The 18,292-nt window shown below is 33.3% G+C and overlaps 2 protein-coding genes across 2 annotated transcripts in view; one reads left to right on the top strand and one right to left on the bottom strand.

Moving 5' to 3' along the window:
- Positions 1-3,375: 3,375 nt before the first annotated feature.
- LOC109088478 lies at positions 3,376-7,941 on the bottom strand. The gene is made up of 6 exons (XM_042734668.1): positions 7,771-7,941; positions 7,266-7,592; positions 6,481-6,726; positions 4,424-4,514; positions 4,109-4,163; positions 3,376-4,024 (listed from the first exon to the last, which is right to left on the bottom strand). The coding sequence occupies exons 1-6, from the start codon at positions 7,817-7,819 to the stop codon at positions 3,809-3,811; spliced, it is 984 nt and encodes a 327-aa protein (XP_042590602.1). The 5' UTR covers positions 7,820-7,941; the 3' UTR covers positions 3,376-3,808.
- Positions 7,942-9,931: 1,990 nt separating this feature from the next.
- Positions 9,932-18,292, top strand: part of LOC109088467 (protein Shroom2-like) — a 29,169-nt gene continuing 20,808 nt past the window's right edge. The window contains exons 1-2 of the mRNA XM_042734663.1: positions 9,932-10,237; positions 13,698-13,846. Coding sequence (XP_042590597.1) covers positions 10,100-10,237; positions 13,698-13,846 — 287 coding nt within the window. The 5' untranslated portion in view covers positions 9,932-10,099. The remainder of the gene's footprint in view (positions 10,238-13,697; positions 13,847-18,292) is intronic.

The raw sequence follows: 18,292 nt of genomic DNA, 5'->3' as shown, positions 1-18,292 counted from the left end.
CGTGTGAGCAGAGTCAGCACTGTAGTTGTTAGCGCGGTCGGGTTCCCCTACAGATGAATGGTACGGTCCGTCCGCTGCCTCAACAAAGCGCCTGTAGGAGAAACAGGAAACGTATCCGCTACGTGTTTGCGTCTCGCAGGGAAACTTACATTGTTCTGTCGTAGTAAAAGTTACGTTTATACTCTTAAATGCTCGGAAACATTCATACGTTGGTAAACTCTAAACTCTAATTTAAAACTCTAATATCATTGACGCTATTTCGCCAGTTAATTGACGTGCATTGTATTATAGACAAACGGATAGACAGGCATGTATGTGTATTATATACAGTAGGGATGCACGATGTGGGAAATACTAATTAAGATTTTTCTGAGAAAAAAGAAAAAAAAATCCAGGTTTGCTGTGCTTGTTTGCAGGGATGCAAAATTTTGGACAAAATCGAGTGATTATGTCAGTATAGCTATAATTATTATTATTATTAGTAGTAGTAGTAGTATTAATATTACTATTAAAAGTACTACTATTGCTTCTACTAAATAAAAAGATATGAAACAATATTAATATTGGACTAATCTGACACAGTTTGGACAAAATGTTGTGATTTTATTAATATGACTACAAATAATAATTATTATTATTGTTACTACTACTGCTAAATTAAAATATTAGAATTACTAAATAAAATCAAAACAATAAATATTAATATTGAAGAAAGGTTTAAAATGTTCTCCAAAATGTTGTGTTTATATTAATATGGCTATTATTAATAATAATTATTATTATTATTACTACACCTAAATAAAAATATTAGAATTACTAAATAAAATCAAAACAAGAAATATTAATATTGGACTAATCTGACACAATTTGGTCAAATTGTTGTGATTTTATTCATATGGCTATAAATAATAATTATTAAAAAAAACTACAAAAACTTACCAAAAATACTACTTTTATAAAAATAAAATATTAGAATTACTAAATAAAATCAAAACAAGAAATATTAATATTGAAGAAAGGTTTCAAATGTTGGCCAAAATGTTGTGTTTATATTAATATGGCTATTAATAATAATAATAATAATTATTATTATTATTATTACTACTACTGCTAAATAAAAAATAATAGAATTACTAAATAAAATCAAAACAAGAAATATTAATAATTGAAGAAAGTTTTAAAATGTTTTTTAAAATGTTGTGTTTATATTAATATGGCTATTATTAATAATAATAATTATTATTATTACTACACCTAAATAAAAATATTAGAATTACTAAATAAAAACAAAACAATAAATATTACTGGACTAGGGCTGCACAATTTGGTCAAAATTTTGAGATATCAATTATATCAATATTGCTAAAAAATAATACAAATTATTATTATTAAAAAATAAAAATAAATACATATTACTGTTGTAATATTTCACTGTACAATAAAAAGACTATTTAACAAAAATAACAATAATTTCATTTTAAATTGTAAGTGTAAAATTTATTTCTTCATTTTCATATTTTCAAACCATATCATTTGGTATTATATTGATTAATCATGCAGCTGTACTAAATACACTATTTTTGCACATGCACACAAAACAGCACAGATGGAAATGCATTACACAAGAACTGTACACATTATCATTATATTGTATATTTGGTTTAATTCACTAAACAAAAACTCAGTTTCAAAATTTATGATAATGCACTCACATTCGGAAATGCTTAATATTTAATGGCATCAATGAAAGCGAGCAGTGGGTGTAGAATCGATGCAGTGAGTTGAAAGCGATCTGTTCTCTGTCAGAGATGGTATGGGGTCTTTCAGGGCTTTAGCCTTCTTAAAAGGTTTCAGGATTTCGGCCAGATGGGGTCACAGCTGCGCTCATATTTTTATCATCCACATCAGAATCATATATCTGTCATTTCTATTGGGAAATATTGCACTACATGCATTAGAAAAATCATGATGTGTGTGAAGGGAAGACGAGCACCAGGTCGCCAGAAACTGCAGAACACCAACAGCATGATCTAAAAAAAGATGCAGCAGCGGCTATAAATAGACGTGTTAATATGGAGAGGATACCCTGCTTTTGTTGTCTCAAACACAGGCGTATATCCAAATGTGTCTTCTAAAAAAAATAATGTTAAAAGAACCTGAAAAATGAATGCTAATTCTCAATCTAATGGTACAAAAAATATTTTTCTCTAAAAGGCATTCAGTGCATTTTTCTCCAGCAATGCTGCAAAGATAATTACCATCGTAAGAGCCACAGGTGTACAGTATGTACAGTACTGCAAAAGGCACTGAATTCATCACTAGATATATCTCTAGGGGAGGCTAGTGGTTGCCGTGGTAACTGTCACAAATCAGGCATGTAGGAGAAATGCACATCATTCACACGAACTGATAGATTCAGCAGTTTGACATAGAAACTATAGTGAACATAGAATAAGTTAAACTTAATACATATATGAGAACTGTACATGAGAGTGAAAAAGCAATGCATGACACCAATGCTACACATAATAAGATAAGCAGTACAATCAAACCAGTTAAATACTGATCTGCTCCATGCCTTCTGTCGTCTGATTGATAGTGTAGAGTTTTAGTTAAACTGCACAGAGCATAACTGTAACTCTTACTGGACTGAAGCAGCTCAGCTTTACTTGATTCTCCATCAATCATGTTTTAGAGTCTCAAATCTGATCATCAGGATCTTTTGAGGAGCGTTTGTTTCCAGAAGCTTTACTTTCACTGTTCCTCAGCGGAGGAATGATCTTCACAAGCCTCCAGAACATCTCACATCTTCTGAGGAGCCTTTATTTCTTCATCTCTCAATCACTGCATTATATGTTTGGAGCATTTACATCTCATCTCACTGAGACGTATTAATGAAGATATCGAGCGACGACTGATATTCAGATCATTTTATGTCAGTATCTGCTCTACTGTTAGAAAGATCTCATTGATTTACATTACAAGCAGCAGAAATTCATCACTTTTTGTGCATATACAGATATCAGCATCTGCACCGAATTGAATTATTTTGCTCAGTTAGAGTCTCTTAATAAAACTGAGCTGTTGTTCCTCCATATTTGCACTATATACTACTATGTGTACTGCGTTAAGCTAAGCTAATTGCTCTTTTGTTGATTTGATTGCTTCCATTGTCCTCATTTGTAAGTCGCTTTGGATAAAAGCAGCATCTCCTAAATGACTAAATGTAAATGTATTGTTATGAATCCTGATTTTTCAAATATGATGCTCAAAAAAAAAGAAAATATATATATATATATATATATATATATATATATATGTATATATATATATGTATATATATATATATATATATATATATATATATATATATATATAGTTTTTTAGATTTTGTCTAAATTCTGTTCAATAATAAAAAAAAAAAGTATTTTTCTGACTATTACTTCCTATGTCAGGGTTTACAGGGTTTAAATGCTATTATTACACGGCTCTGAGGAATACTTGATTCTGATTGGTCAATCGCGCCATCCAGTGGTATGTTATTCCCAGATAACAACTGCCGAAATTGGATAACACACCACGTAACCACAGCGTGTTACAATGGAAGACTTCAGCATTAATTTGAACATATATGATAAAAACAAATCTTTTTAGCCGTGTAATAAACGGGATAGTGTACATCCAGCCGGTTGTTATCTCAGAATAAACCCCTTCATGCTGATACAAGCGTCCTGATCACCCTGTCGGGGTTTATTCTGAAATAACAACCGGCTGGATGTACACTATCCCTTACATATTACTCATCATATCAGTATTTGTTGCTGTTTTTCTGATGTTGCACTGCAATCTGAGCGTACTGGACATCAGCTTCCTTTTCACAAGCTGCAGAACATTCGGCGATTTTAAATTTGCTGAAATGAACAAGAGAGTACTGAACTTCCTCCTCCTGATGAAATGACTTTACTTTCTCCTCCAGGTCGGAGGTCACCGGCGGTGTTGATTCATTTTCGTACACATTTTCATTCTGAAGAAAAGACGAGTCAAAAGTTAATGTTCGAAACTGGTTTTACACATCAGTCTATTGAAAACCCGGACGGTTTAGGTTTACCTGTTTGCTTTGCTCTTTCGTTTCAAGTCTTTTGAGGTTTTGTTGTTTCGTCCTTCTGTTAAGAAGAAAACATAAACATGACATCTGCACAGTTATGAAGGTATGGTCACGTTAGCGATATTTCACAGGCAACATTTTTTCTGTTGGTCAGTGTTGTAAATTTGTGGGACAAACTGAACCCAATATGAAAAATTGGCAATCGTGTAGATTCATATGACCGGATTTCGCCCGTGAACGTTCACAAACAGCCGTAAACGTGACTTCAGTTGAGATGAACATGAAGAGATGTAAAGAAGAACCAGATCACAGACTCACATCATCCACAGAGCTAGACAAACCAGCAGCAGAACGACAGGAATCAGGAGATACAACAGAGTTATGATTGCAGCGCTCTCATACACAGCATCTGGAGAAATCAAAAATATAAATATTAATATAAATTCACAAGTGTGAGAAAAAAAGTCAGAATTGCCAGATATAGCCTTGGCCTAATCTCGCAATTCTAAGAAATAAACTCGCAATTGTGAATTATAAAATCAGAATTACGTGATATACAGTAAATTAGAAATTTTAAGAAAATAGTACTTTTCCCCTCAGAATTCGACTTTATAATTTACAATTGCGAGTTTATATCTCATAATTCTGAAGAGGAAAAAAGTCTGAATTTTGAGTTGTAAAATCAGAATTGCGTGATTAAAAATTAGCAATTGTAAGAAAATAGCCTTTTTACTTCTCGGAATCGGACTTTATACAGAAAAAAAATTATTTGAGAAAAAAAAAAGTCAGAATTGTCTGATATAAAATCTCAGTTCTAAGAAATAAGCTCTCAAATTTGAGTTAAATCAGAATTGCGTGATACAAATTCGCAATTGTAAGAAAATAGTATTTTTCCCCTCAGAATTATTAGACTTTATAATTTACAATTGCGAGTTTATGTCTCATAATTCTGAGGAGGAAAAAAGTCTGAATTGCATGATATGAATACAATTCTAAGCAACAAACTCACAATTTTGAGTTGTAAAATCAGAATTGCGTGATAAAAATTAGCAATTGTAAGAAAATATTATTTTTCCCCCCTCGGAATTGGACTTTATAAAGAAAAAAAAATTATTTATGAGAAAAAAAGTCAGAATTGTGTGATATAAAATCGCAATTCTAAGAAATAAACTTAAACTCGCAATTTTGAGTTAAAACAGAATTGTGTGATACAAATTTGCAATTGTAAGAAAATAGTTCTTTTCCCCTCGGAATTGCGAGTTTATATCTCATAATTCTGAGGAGGAAAAAAGTCAGAATTTCAAGATTATAAACTTACATTTCTAAGAAATATGCCTGGAATTTTGAGTTAAATCAGAATTGTGTGATATAAATTCACAATTGTAAGAAAATAGTATTTCCCCCCTTGAAATTGGACTTAATAACTTACAATTGCAAGTTTATATCTCATAATTATAAGTGGGGTGGGGTTGAGTTTATATCTTCCAATCAAGTGCCTTTCTGAGAAAACAATCCGAATTGCGAGATGTAAACTCTAAATGTCAAAATTGTGAGATTATAAGTCACAATTACCTTGTTTTGTTTTTTATTCAGTGGCGGAAACAGAGAGCACACATACAGTACGTCTGCAAGATGTCTGTTAAAGATCGCTTGATGTGAAGAATTATAAATTAATAAATGTTTGCTTTAAATAAAGTCTCCTTACGAAGACTGAAGATTCAATACAAAAACGTCTAAAAGCAGAACGATGATAAATATTGCAGGAAAACACCCAAAACAGGAACAGCCTGTGACGTATTTCTCAATTCTACAAATTAAAGCAATTCTAATAAAAATGCTCATGCACATAAACATTTAATGACAAACACTACACACAAGATAAATGTTACATTAAACACTCATGATTTAAAATGTGTGACGCCAGAAAATATGCAGTTTAATTCAATTATTTTAAACCGTTTTATGAAATAATTTCCTCATTCTTAAAATTAAATTCTGTTAAATTTTTAAAAAAAATAATAATTCTGACTATTCCTTCATATGTCAGGCTTTACAGGGTTTAAATGCTAATATTACTCATCATATCAGATCTGTTAAAGATCGCTTGATCTGGAAAGCATCTGCTGTTTCCAACACCTGACAGATGTCTTTAAGATGTCCGTTTTACATGCATTCTAAATCACAAACATCTTAAAGACATCTAATAAACATCTATTTAACATCTAGTAGACGTATTGCAGATGAGCACACAATAAAAAATAAAAAAAATATTGCCGATGTAAATGCAGACGTCGAATAGACATCAACGTGATGTGTGTGTGCGATCAGGATTCACAATAACACACCAATCAAGTATCTTCTCATGTTTTACTCACGGGTGACATCGAGGAGCGTCTCGGCCGACGGGAACGTTTCAAAGCGTTTCAGTGCACACGAGTATCGTCCTGAATCCTCGCGGCTCACCTCAGAAACATGCAGCTGATCTCCGGAATAACGGAGATCCAAACGAAGCCCGTTCTTGAACCAGATGAAGGTTTGTTTTGGAGGACAGCTGGTCTTACAGGTCAGTGTGACATTCTGACCTTCAGTCACATGATCAGAGTCCACAGACACCTGAAGATCTAATAAAACACACACATCTGTCTCTAAATGTGATCCTGGAGCACAAAACCAGTCTTAAGTCGCTGGGGTATATTTGTAGCAATAGACAACAATACATTGTATCGCTCAAAATTATACATTTTTCTTTTATGCCAAAAATCATTAGGATATTAAGTAAAGATCATGTTCCAAGATATTTTGTACATTTCCTACTGTAAATATATTAAAACTTCATTTCTGATTAGTAATATGCATTGCTAAGAACTTCATTTGAACAACTTTAAAAATGATTTTCTCAATATTTCGATTTTTTTGCTCCCTCAGATTCCAGATTTTCAAATAGTTGTATCTCAGACAAATATTGTCCTCCTAACAAACCACACATCAATGGAGAGATTATTTATTCAGCTTTCAGATCATGCATGAATCTAAATTTTGAAAAATTTACCCTATTTTGTGCTCCAGGCAGGTTCACATATATCAGATTTATATCTCTCTAGAATGTAAATGGAAGATTCATACCAAGTGAAAATGAATCAAGGGGTAGAGTAATATTTACCTGTGACATGTACAGTGAATTCTGATTGACTGTTTGAGGTATAGATGATGTCTCCAATTCTGTTAATGAAGCTCATGTAATATGTGCCAGCGTCTGTCTCTTTTAGACCATTAATTTTTAGGTAACACCTGTCAAATAAATATATATATCTGTACCAGGAGTCCTTACTGGGATCTGCTAGAGTTTCAGTATTATTTATTCTGAGTTTCCATGACTTAAATGTCCATCCAGGATATAAACATTTGGACCCCAGAGCCACAGTTGATCCTGCAGGAGCACAAACTGATCCAGGGTGAAAAACCACAGCGTCATTCTGAGCAAATAAACCTGAAACACAAATCAGAAAATGTGTCAAAAAAGGGAAACATTTACAATTTACCAAAAGAAAATGAATTGAAATTAAATTACATTTAGTGCTTAGTCAAAGTAGTTTTGTAGCAATGGAGGTTTTACAAAGAAACAAAATAAAGACTAATGAATGAATGAATGAATGAATGAGTCCTACCTTTCAGATACAGCAGAAATAACACCATGAGAGAAAATGTGAGAGACATGGCAGATTTACTCAGAATTATGAATTAATGTTAATGTTCGCTTTGAATAAAGTCTCCTTACGAAGACTGAAGATTCAATACAAGAACGTCTAAAAGCAGAACGATGATAAATATTGCAGAAAAACACCCAAAACAGGAACAGCCTGTGACGTATTTCTCAATTCTACAATTTAAAGCAATTCTAATAAAAAGGCTCATGCACATAAACATTTAATGACAATCGCTACACACAAGATAAATGTTACATTAAACACTCATGATTTAAAATGTGTGACGCCAGAAAATATGCAGTTTAATTCAATTATTATAAACCCTATTATGAAATAATTTCCTCATTCTTAGGAACTTAAATGAGTTTCTGAGAATGAGTTTTTTTATAGCACGCTCGGTCTGTCACAATCTCCTGTTCCTTATGGTCTCGATGTGTGTACTACGTGTTGTGTTCTGGATGTTGTGTGTTTACTGTACTTCTAGGTCAGTGTGGCTTTTGTGACTTCAGTCAATATAATTTGATTAAATTTGCTCCTTTATTTGAGCATACAACTGAGAACTGTTCTGCAAATTATTTAGGCCTAATTTGTCCCTGAATTTGTCCCTGAACACAAAGCGGATCTCACAGTTTTAGCCTTTTATGCAAACTTCTACAGAAAGATGAAAAAAAAAAAAAAAAAAGAATAGATTTTCACTGAGAAAATTTTAATCTCACACTGACTTCTACTGGTTTCGTAAAAGTTCACATTAGAGATAATATATATATATATATATATATATATATATATATCTAACATTTTATATATATATATATATTGCTTGTTTGTTTGTTAAATTTGTTATCTGCAGATTTATAGAGCAAGATACTGATTTTTTTTTTTTCACTAGAAGAAAAGTCACTTCACTTGCATTTTAGGTAAATTTTAATTTAATTGTTTTTATGTCTCATCCAACATGCAATATTGTTTTTATTTTTCATGTAAACAAATAAATAAAATATATTCAATAAATTATAAATGTTTTATATTACTTTGCAACCTTATGTGTTTTTATTCTAACATTATTTCCTGAACATAATTTCTTGTTATAATTAAAGGAATATAAGAAAAGTTTTAAATTATGAATTAATTTATTTGTTCGTTTGTTTGTCAAATAAGTAAATTATATGATTTTTAGATGAATTTCCAACTTTATCTGTGTATATATTCTGATATTATTTCCATTAATTAATTAATTCATCCATTCATGCATTCATTCATTCATTCATTCATTCATTCATTCATTTACTCATTCTGTTGCATGTTTGGTCAAATAAACTAATTAAATATATACAATCATTTTTAAATCTTTTATATGAATTTGCAACTTTGTGTGTTTTTATTCTGACATTATTGATTGATATTAGTTTGTTTGTTTGGTCAATACTCAATAAATGTAAAATATTTTATAGAAATTTCCAACTTTATGTGTGTATTTATTTATTTATCCATTAATTAATTAATGAATGAATGAATTAATTAATTTATTTATTTATCCATCTGTTCATCCATTTATTAATTTACTTACTTATTGTTGCATGTTTGGTCAAATAAACTTATTAAATATATACAATCATTTTTAAATCTTTTATATGAATTTACAACTTTGTGTGTTTTTATTCTGACATTATTGCATGAATTGATCGATTGATTGATATTAGTTTTTTTTTCAATACTCAATAAATGTAAAATATTTTATATAAATTTCCAACTTTATTTGTGTATTTATTCTGATTTTATTTATTTATTTATTTATTTATTTATTTATCCATCCATCCATCCATCCATCCATCCATTTATTAATTTACTTGTTGCATGTTTGGTCAAATAAACTAATTAAATATACACAATCGTTTTTAAATCTTTTATATGAATTTACAACTTTGTGTGTTTTTATTCTGACATGATTGATATTTGTTTGTTTGTTTGGTCAGTACTCAATAAATGTAAAATATTTTATATAACTTTTCAGGTTTATATGTATACTTATTCTGATATTATTACCTGGATTTATTTCCTACATCTATTTCATATTTAAAAAACACAATAAGGGACGTAATGATGAAGCGGCCAGCAGGTGGCGCTGCTCTTGTGGTCTTAATGGAGTTTGATGAAGCTCAAACTGTAGTTTAGTCCGGGATAGTTTTCCGCAGGCGTTTTTCTTCATTTGTGTCGCTTCTGTTCTCGCTGGAAGCGTGTCTGAAGACCGAGGCCCCACAGAATGAGAGAAAGCAGCGTCTGAGTTCGTGTGATGGAGAGTGTTTCAGGAGGAGAGCTCGTAGATGATGGAGGAGTGGAGCTCGTGGAGCTGGTTTTGACTGGAGGCTCTCCGTGGGGCTTCACTCTCAGAGGAGGACTGGAGTATCACGAGCCGCTGCTCATCACCAAGGTATTCTCAGCAGGATATTTCATCAGACACTGCTGGTAATCCTGCCTAGTTTTATGTTAGAACAGGGCTTTTCAAGATTTTAGATGTCAAAGGTCCCCAAATATGCGACAGACCCCCATCCTGACATTTAAAAGGCAGCTGTATATGTCCATGTATTAAAAAACCCAGTTAATACAGTGAAAAATTAACTGTAAGTGTAAAATATTATTTTGAAAATATTTAGATCTTATATATAAATATGTAGTAGTTACATTATTTGTTTTTCTACTGTACTCTTAAATTAATTTACTTTATTCATTAATTTAATTTATTTTTATGTTAATTTATTTTATTGTTTACTTGTGTAGTTTTTGTTGTGTAATATTTTTCATATTTCTAATTAATTAATTAATCTATTTATTTTAATCTATTTTAATGATTTATTTCAGGCAAGCTGTTTATTTATTTATTTATTTATTGTAAAATAATTTGTATTATTTATTTAAATATAATTCTAAAAAATAATTGTAAATACATTTATAATTTCTTTTAAATATCTTATTTTAATCTTTATTATTATAATTATTATTGTTATTATTATTTTTTAACACTTTTTAATAATTGTTTTATTTTAATCTTCATTCATTCATTTCATTCATTTAAATTCTTAACAAATAATTATTATTTTTCATTTTCATTTAAAAATAATAATAACAATAATTATATTAATTGTAATTAATAAAATTATTATTATTTAATAAACAAAAATATACAAATAGCAATAATAATAATAATAATAATAATAATAATAATAATAATTATTATTATTATTATTATTATTATTATTATTAAATAAAAATGTACACAAATAGCACAACAACAACAATTATAATAATTATTATTAATAATATTTATGGTCATATTGACATATATAATTACTTTGAATGTTTTGCCAAATTGCATGGTCCTCCAAATAAGTACAGTTAACTCATGAGGGCTCTTTAAAAAAATGCATTTTAAATTAAAATTGCAATTGATATCAGAAAAATCGCTATTGATTTTTTTTTTTAATCTTGTTTTTCTGTAGCATTTGAGCTCACAGTATTTGTTTTCTTGTGTTTATTGTTGGCGTCTCTGTGGATTAAGCTGCATGAAAATAAACAAACTGGATCTAATCAAAATTCCCAGCATTTTTTCTGTAATTTCCTGTAGCCTTATTCTGTGTAATTCTTCACCGTTTCTTTAATGTGAAATTTAACCGCACTGCTGCACAATAAAACATCAAAATCCACTGTAAGTTTCACACGAGCAACTCAAACGAGCGCTCGCCGTGTTTCTGAATCCAGTCGATAGTTCATTGCATTACTGCACTTCATCCAAACCACATTTCTGAGCACTACTGAGTGTGCACTACTGAGTGTGCACTACTGCGCTGAGGAAATGATGTGGATTTCTGGGATGTGAATCTAATGTTTCAAGCTGCTGAATATTTAAGGCTGTGCTCGGGTTTCAGTGAAGGACACACAGCTGATGGCATCTGATAGCAGCTCATGATGAGGTCTTCAGTCTCTGCTGCTGTTCTCATCACGGTCCTGTAGGCTCCATGTTGGACTGTCCTCGTCCCATTTGTGACCCTGGAGCACAAAATCAGTCATAAGGGTCAATTTTTTTAAATTGAGATGTATACATCATCTGAAAGCTGAATAAATAATCTCTCCATTGATGTATGGTTTGTTAGGAGGACAATATTTGTCTGAGATACAACTATTTGAAAATCTGGAATCTGAGGGTGCAAAAAATCTAAATATTGAGAAAATCATCTTTTAAATTTGTTCAAATGAATTCTTAGCTATGCATATTACTAATCAGAAATTAAGTTTTGATATATTTACAGTAGAACATTTACTAAATATCTTCATGGAACATGATCTTTACTTAATATCCTAATGATTTTTGGCATAAAAGAATAATAATAATGACAATTATTATACTGAGCAATAGTTTTTATAATAATAACAAGTAAAACGATCATGACTTGCGTTTATCATGTGGTTTAGGTTGTTTTTAAGAAATAAATGATGTTGACTGTGTTTTTTTTTTTCATATCACATATCATTCCTGAGCAGAAATTCCGGCAGACACACAAACCACATCCATCCAAGATATTCCATATATGACCCTAGACGTGTCAGAGATGTCTGTTATCAGTGCTCTGACAGCTGTTTTAACCCTTCGGTGCTGGGTAGTGACTAATTACATGTATGTAATATTACATAATGAGGCTGTGTACTTCTAATTGGATTATATAACATTTTAAAATACTTGTAATTAGACTACTGTTTTTTTTTTTGTTGATTACATGATTACATGTCATTCACACAATAGCAATAAATTATTCATAATTTATGGATTCTCCATAATTCTTCCCAAAATCTTTCCTTTCTAAGATAACCTACTATACATTCTACTTTCAGAAAGTCTTCTAGTTTTGTGGAAATTCACACAAAGCCAGTCAATACTTCCTTCTGTGGTCACATCACATGCAAACAAAATATTTCGTCTTTTTTAAGTAAGTGTTTTATTTTGATTGTTGTTATTTTTTAATTATTTATTTGTGACCCTTGGAGCACAAAACCAGTCATAAGGGTCATTTTTTAGAAATTGAGATTTATGCATCATCTGAAGCTGAATAAATAATCTCTCCATTGATGTATGGTTTGTTAGGAGGACAATATTTGTCTGAGATACAACTATTTGAAAATCTGGAATCTGAGGGAGCAAAAAAATCTGAATATGGAGAAAATCATCTTTAAAGTTGTTCAAATGAAGTTCTTAGCAATGCATATTACTAATCAAAAAATAAGTTTTGATATATTTACGGAAGAAATTTACTAAATATCTTCATGAACATGATCTTTACTTAATATCCTAATGATTTTTGGAATAAAAGAAAAATCTATAATTTTGACCCATACAATGTATTTTTTTGACTATTGCTACAAATATACCCCAGCGACTTAAAACTGGTTTTGTGCTCCAGGGTCACATTAAAATTTTACATTTGACATTTTGACTGATTAAACTAATTATTAGCTTTTCACTAAACTCACAAACCCCCTGCAGTTTCTTCACGAAAACCAGTTTGGGAAACCTTGATGTAACATAATGTTTAATGCGCTTCATGTTGATAATAACAACAAACAGAATATATTTTCTTTCTCTTTGTATTTTCATATCAATATGTACAGGATTATATTATTTGAATCAATGTGGTAAACGAGGTAGATCAGTAATCTAATACAAGACTGACTCATGCACGTTTGCTTAAAGGTGAAGACTCTACTCAGTGCATGTTTTGCATGATTCCCCTTTCTGTCAAACACATTTTATTGGACTGTCCAGCTTTTAATGTTTGTAGAAAACTCTTTTATGAAGTGAACTCACCAGAAAAAGTTGTAAAAGTGTTTGTTTGTTTGTTTAGGTGGAGAACGGGAGTCGAGCGGCGCTGGGTCGAGTCCAGATCGGTGATGAGATAATCAGTGTGAACTCGGTTCTTCTCAGCGGTTACAGACTGGAGGCCATTTGTCTGGTGAAAAGCTCACATAAGACGCTCTCTCTGGGAGTAAAACGGTAGGATTCACTATTGATGTTCACGTAAAATCAAAATGGACCCAATTTGCTGGTTTACTTGCTATTTAGTTGATGTCCCTTCAAACCTCCTGTCTTACAGAGACACTGGCAGAATTCAGAATCGCATACTAGAACCAGACTATTTCTGTCCTATAAATGTATGGCAGAAATAGTATAAATAATATGCAATTTTGATTTCTGAAACCACCTGAAGTTTTTTTTTTTTCGTGAGTATCCTATTTTTACATTTACATTTAGTTATTTAGCAGATGCTTTTATCTACAAATGAGGACAAGTTAGAGGTAGAGCAGAGTTAGAGGGTCAAATAAAGATGGAAGAGGTGTGTTTTTAGCCATTTCTTGAAGATGGCTAAGGACTCAGCTGCTCGGATTGAGTTGGGCAGGTCATTCCATGGAAATGTGTCACATTACACAAGTAAATGGGTTAGGATGTATTGCAACACCCTGGCAACTACCCAGAGCATCCATAGCAACACCCTGGCAACCAACCCGTGAATCCTAACAACTGCATAGCAACACCCTGGCAACCACCCAAAGCATCTTAGCAAATGCATCACAACACCATGGCAACCACCCAGAGCATCCATAACAACACCCTGGTAACCAACCAGCCCATCCTAGCAAATGCATAGCAACACCCAGGCAACCACCCCTAGCAACACCCTAGCTACCACAGAACGTCCTAGCAAATGCATAGCAACACCCATAGCAACACCCTAGCAACCACAGCGCGTCTTAGCAAATGCATAGCAACACCCAGGCAACCACCCCTAGCAACACCCGAGCTACCACAGAACGTCCTAGCAAATGCATAGCAACACCCAAGCAACCACCCATAGCAACACCCTAGCAACCACAGAGCATCCTAGCAAACGCATAGCAACACCCAGGCAACCACCCATAGCAACACCCTAGCAAATGCATAGCAACACCCAGCCAACCACCCATAGCAACCCTTGCAACCACTCATAGCAACACCCAGGCAACCAACCAGAGTACCCTAGCAACCCCCAGAGCATCCTAGCAATGGGGAATGCAGCACGTGCATTTGTATTACTGATAGATGCCTTTTAATTGTTGGCACATTATTTTTTCGCATTGGGATTTTTACAAATATTTAAGGTAGGTATTTTATAACATAATGTTTAAAGATTAATGGCAGAAGATATGTTTTTTTTTTGGGGTGGGGGGGTGGGAAGTTAACTAAGGTTATTGGTAAGGATTTACTGACTAATGAGAAAAAATTATAAATAGATTCAATATAAAAAAAAAGAAATTAATAATAATAATAAAATAATAATTTGTTACAGCCCTAGTCAGAATTATTCTGTATCTGAACTCAAGCATTCCAGTTTTCCTCTGAGATTTCGTCGTTACGCTGACGGGTTCATTGTTGGTACTTTTGCCAGACCATAATATGTGCTCAGTGTTCAGATGGAGCCACAATGATGGGCTGGGTCACATGGTGTCGAGTTTCTCCTCAGCGTCTGATGGAAGGTGTAGCTTCACTCTATAACTGTCTGGAAATGACACTCACACTGTGAATATTACACAGCCGCACAGAGATTTTACTAGGTGCTTATATCTGAGTGCTTTAGTCAGCAAGGGGTCTGATTAATGTGGTAGTTACATTTTTATTCTCTTCAAGGACAAAATTGAAGCCTGATTTTACTACTTAACCTGGTGTAAACAAGTTTCAAACACGATTTCAGCCTGTTAATAACATAATTAATAATATTCTTTTGCCAGTTTAGACCAGAATATCACAGAAACTTGAGGATGGGCTTTCTGCACCTCAGACAGGATAAAAACACGGGAAAGACTGCATATAAACACACTGGCAACCACTAAGAATACCCTAGTAACTGCATAGCAATACCCTGGCAACCATTCAGAGCCACTGCATAGCAACACCCTGGCAACCACCCACAGTGTCCTCGTAAAAAACCATATCAACGCCCAGGCAACCCCCCAGACATCCTAGCAACTGCATAGCAACACCCTGGCAACCACTAAGAACTCCGTAGTAACTGCATAGCAATACCCTGGCAACCATTCAGAGCCACTGTATAGCAACACCCTGGCAACCACCCCAAACACCCTATCATCTGCATAGCAACACCCTGGCAACTACTAAGAACACCCTAGCAACTGCATAGCAACACCCTGGCAAGCATTCAGAGCCATTGTATAGCAACACCCTGGCAACCACCCCAAACACCCTCGCATCTGCATAGCCACACCCTGGCAATCACTAAGAACGGCGTAGTAACTACATAGCAATACCCAGGCAACCATTCAGAGCCATTGTATAGCAACACCCTGGCAACCACCCAAACACTCTAGCATCTGCATAGCAACACCCTGGAAACTACTAAGAACACCCTAGCAACTACATAGCATTATCCTGACAATTACCTTGAGACACATTTGCTAGGATGCTCTGGATGGTTGCCAGGTTGATGCTATGCATCCAGAGCATCCTAACAAATGCATAGCAATATTCTGGCAACCACCCAGGGCCACTGCATAGTAACACCCTGACAACCTCTCATAGTATCCTAGCAACTGAATAGCAAAACCCTTGCAACTACCCAGAACATCCTACCAACGACATAACACCATGGCAACTACCCAGAGCATCCTAGCTAACTGCACAGCAACATCCTAACAACCATCCTGAGCATCCTAGCAACTGCATAGCAACACCCTAGCAACCATCCTGCGCATCCTAGCAACTGCATAGCAACACCCTGGCCCACCACTCATATTATTTTATTTCAAAAAAGCTCAGAATTGTTTTGATTTGCATTAGTCGCATTAAGTTTGTCGTAATAAATATATATTTATCCGCAAAACTGGCATATCGCATAAAACATTTGCAAATAAAGCACCGTTTCCATCCAACGATTGACACTTCCTGGTAAACTGGCACTAAATATCACTAAGAAAACTAGGAGAAGCCACTAAATATAATAATTTTCATATATTATCAGTTACTTGCGTCTCAGAGCGAGCAGACGACACACAATAAACGCTGTCATTGCTTTCAGAGGCGGATGCTGCTGTTTGGGAAAGCAGTCGTTAAAGACAGTAATTATACAGAAATACTTTAACGACAGACTTTGCTCAGGCATTTCAGAACGACCATAACAACATATAGATGCTGTGAACGAGATCGGTGCGCTGCTAGTCAAGTTATCCCGTCTCGTAGCGCAAAGTCACATGACTTTTTCAATGTGCATGGAGGAATTTATTCTTTCAATGTGTTTCCATCGTAGTTTTTGCACATTTTTTCTTATTGGATAAAAATTTTGCGAATTGCGAATCAGTCTGAATGGACAATATAATGGTGTTAATGGGAAGTCTAATTTAAAAAAGTAAGTAAGCAATTCACACTTAGACATAACCACCTTGTTACATCAAAATAAGACTTGAAATGGTCTGAAAACATGAATTGTGGGAGTTTTTAATGAGTAATCAGCTTGGTTAAATTTGAAGTAAATCTCTGTCTGTGACCGATATTTACTGAGCTTTGATGATCTGAAAAATTCAGAATTGAGATATTAGTTTGGAATAGATGTAAAATGCTTAGAAACGCTAACTCTATGAGATTCATACATGGCTTTAATAAAAACATTGTTAATGTAAAGATATAAAATTGATTTTTTTTCTTTCTCTGATAGTGTAAGCAATGTTTATATAACCAAAAAAAAAATGTGACTGGGACATGAATTTAAATTTGATAAAAATAAATAAAATAAAAATAAAATTGCAGCCTCCACCACTGTACACAACTGTAATGAACCTATAGAGGAAGGTGAGGTGAAATATAGAATCCAGTTCACTTCCAGAATTAAAATTTCCTCATAATTTACTCACCCCCATGTCATCCAAGATGTCTTTCTTTATTCAGTCGGAAAGAAATTTAGGTTTTTGAGGAAAGCTTTCCAGGATTTTTCTCATTATAATAGACTTCAATGGGGATCAACAGGTTGAAGGTCCAAACTGTAGTTTCAGTGCAGCTTCAAAGGCCTCTACATGATCCCAGCCGAGGAATAAGGCTCTTATCTGTTGACTCAATAACCACAACTGTTCTTAGCAAAAACACTCTTTACGGTCTTACTTCTCCACAACACTGGGTCGGTGCTTTCCAACGCGACTACATAATGCAAGATGCTAGTGAGCATTTGTGGTTAAAAAGTATATGAATTTTCAGATCGTTTAGCTAGATAAGATCCTTATTCCTCGGCTGGGAACATGTAGAGCCCTTTGAAGCTGCAGTTTGGACCTGGACTATTATAAGGAGAGAATCCTGGAATGTTTTCCTCAAAAACCTTAATTTCTTTCCCACTGAAGAAAGAAAGATATCTTGGATGACATGGGGGTGAGTAAATTATCAGGAGATTTTCATTCAGGAGTGAAC

Source organism: Cyprinus carpio, chromosome B11 (genome assembly GCF_018340385.1).
Source record: "Cyprinus carpio isolate SPL01 chromosome B11, ASM1834038v1, whole genome shotgun sequence".
NCBI classification, from domain to species: Eukaryota; Metazoa; Chordata; class Actinopteri; order Cypriniformes; family Cyprinidae; genus Cyprinus; species Cyprinus carpio.
This window is presented reverse-complemented; position numbering and strand designations above follow the sequence as displayed.

Bases quoted from the DNA above. Each gene is read 5' to 3' on its own strand.
- LOC109088478 (XM_042734668.1), bottom strand. From the start codon at position 7,819: ATGTCTCTCACATTTTCTCTCATGGTGTTATTTCTGCTGTATCTGAAA. The intron at 4,164-4,423 runs GTGAGTCTGTGA...TCTTCTTAACAG, and splicing joins TGTCTAGCTCTGTGGATGAT to AAGGACGAAACAACAAAACC. The intron at 4,025-4,108 runs GTAAACCTAAAC...TCTTTTCTTCAG, and splicing joins CGAAAGAGCAAAGCAAACAG to AATGAAAATGTGTACGAAAA.